The sequence below is a fragment of the Belonocnema kinseyi genome, chromosome 10 (assembly GCF_010883055.1).
Source record: "Belonocnema kinseyi isolate 2016_QV_RU_SX_M_011 chromosome 10, B_treatae_v1, whole genome shotgun sequence".
Classification (NCBI taxonomy): domain Eukaryota; kingdom Metazoa; phylum Arthropoda; class Insecta; order Hymenoptera; family Cynipidae; genus Belonocnema; species Belonocnema kinseyi.
Genome location: NC_046666.1, coordinates 64,349,600 through 64,351,279, shown reverse-complemented (window position 1 = coordinate 64,351,279; position 1,680 = coordinate 64,349,600). Strand labels below are relative to the sequence as shown.

The 1,680-nt window shown below is 41.1% G+C and overlaps 1 protein-coding gene across 1 annotated transcript in view; it reads right to left on the bottom strand.

The window, feature by feature from the left end:
* The window catches only part of LOC117181169, a 7,542-nt gene that overhangs the window by 3,236 nt on the left and 2,626 nt on the right, over positions 1–1,680 (bottom strand). The window contains exons 2-3 of the mRNA XM_033373737.1: positions 806–1,383; positions 58–762 (exon numbers count right to left, since the gene is read on the bottom strand). Of these exons, the coding sequence (XP_033229628.1) occupies positions 58–762; positions 806–1,383 (1,283 nt within the window). The remainder of the gene's footprint in view (positions 1–57; positions 763–805; positions 1,384–1,680) is intronic.

Below are 1,680 nucleotides of genomic sequence, written 5' to 3'. Positions count from 1 at the left end.
CATCATCAGCAAGTTGCACCAACGTTCGAGTTGCTAAAAAGGAGGCAGATGACGTACCATAGGTGACCGTCTTTAATCGGAAGATTTTTACAGGTTGATGAGCATTTTCTCGCCACAAAATTTTCTGAAACTTTTGATCATTTTCAGTCACCAGTATTTGCCGATACATTTTCTCAATGTCGACGGTGATTGCGAATATATGTGATCTAAATCGGATCAGCAGTGAGAAAAGATCTTCCTGGATATTGGGACCTACCATGAGTATATCGTTTAAAGAATTCCCGTTGGATGTTTTCGCTGACGCGTCAAAAACGGTTCTAAGTTTTGTTGTTAAGCTAGATTGTTTAATTATGGCATGATGAGGCAAAAAATAACCGTCGTAAATCGATGCAGATTTATCCTCAGACATATGGTCCAATTCCGAATATTCGCTCATAAAGGTGATATATTTATCTTTTAATTCAGGGTTCCCACCTAACGATCGTTCTAGCGAGTGAAATCGTTTGAGTGCATGAGAGTATGACTCGCTGAGTCCGTTTGAATCTTCCTTGAACGGAAGTTTCACGATATAACGGCCGGTTGCGGAATCGCGGCGCGTATTTTCTTGGAAGTGAATTTCGCATGCGCTTTCTTCGTGAGATTTAGTTCTTTCGTTAGGCCCATTTTCAATTTCCCAAAATTCACAAATTTTCTTGTTTAATAAATTGAATGATAAATTGCACTTGGCGGCAATTGGACCTGCTACACCAGGCGTTTTTCTTCCTAGAATCCATCCGAAATGAGTTTTTTTGAATAATTACGTTACCGTTAGCTAAAGACATTTGTCCGACACACAGCAATTTCAGAAATATCTCAGCACCGATCAGTATGTCGATTTCTGATGGTCTGTGAAACTCCGGATCGGCAAGACGGATATTGGAAGGAATTTTCAACTCCACCCTATTCAATGGTTCGCTTGGTGCCTGATTATTTACCTCCGGCGTTATGAGGAAGGTCAGATCTGTCGAATATTTGTTTAACCGGGATTGGATAGTCGTCCTTGTTATTTTGCTTACACTAGAGGTCATTTGATTCACTCCACCGAGAGGAATCTCAATTTCCCGTTGCTTCAGGCCTAATTTCTCGGCTAGTTTCTCAGTCATGAAATGCATCTGAGGCCCGTTGTCTAACAGAGCCCTACACGCATGAGGAACTCCCTTGTTATCTAAGATGTTAATCCTAGCAGTCGACAATAAAACTTGAGACGGTAAAGAGTTATGCAAGCTAGCGTGATTGGTCTGGAAGCATTTTTTATTTTTATTTTGCGGATGGAGGACAGTGTGATGTTTCTGGCTACAAGTCTTGCATGCTGTGGCATTACAATTTTCGACGATATGATTGGACCTAAGACAATTGTAATACAGGTTTAGACTCTTTATCAAGTTCCACCGGTCCTGTAAATTAGAACTCAATAGCTTCTCGCAATTTTGAGTAAAGTGTGACTCTTTGCATACATAGCAGTATGTGCGAGTATGAACTGCGTAAGCCGATTGTCGTTGGAAGGTTGGTTGAGATCTCGTAGGCCGATTGCCGTTATGCAATTTATTATCGCAACGCGGTACGTTTTTTTCAATCCTCTTTTCCACAAGGGGTTTGTTAGATTCCAAGATTCTCTCACGCCTATGCAAAAACTCGAGTAGC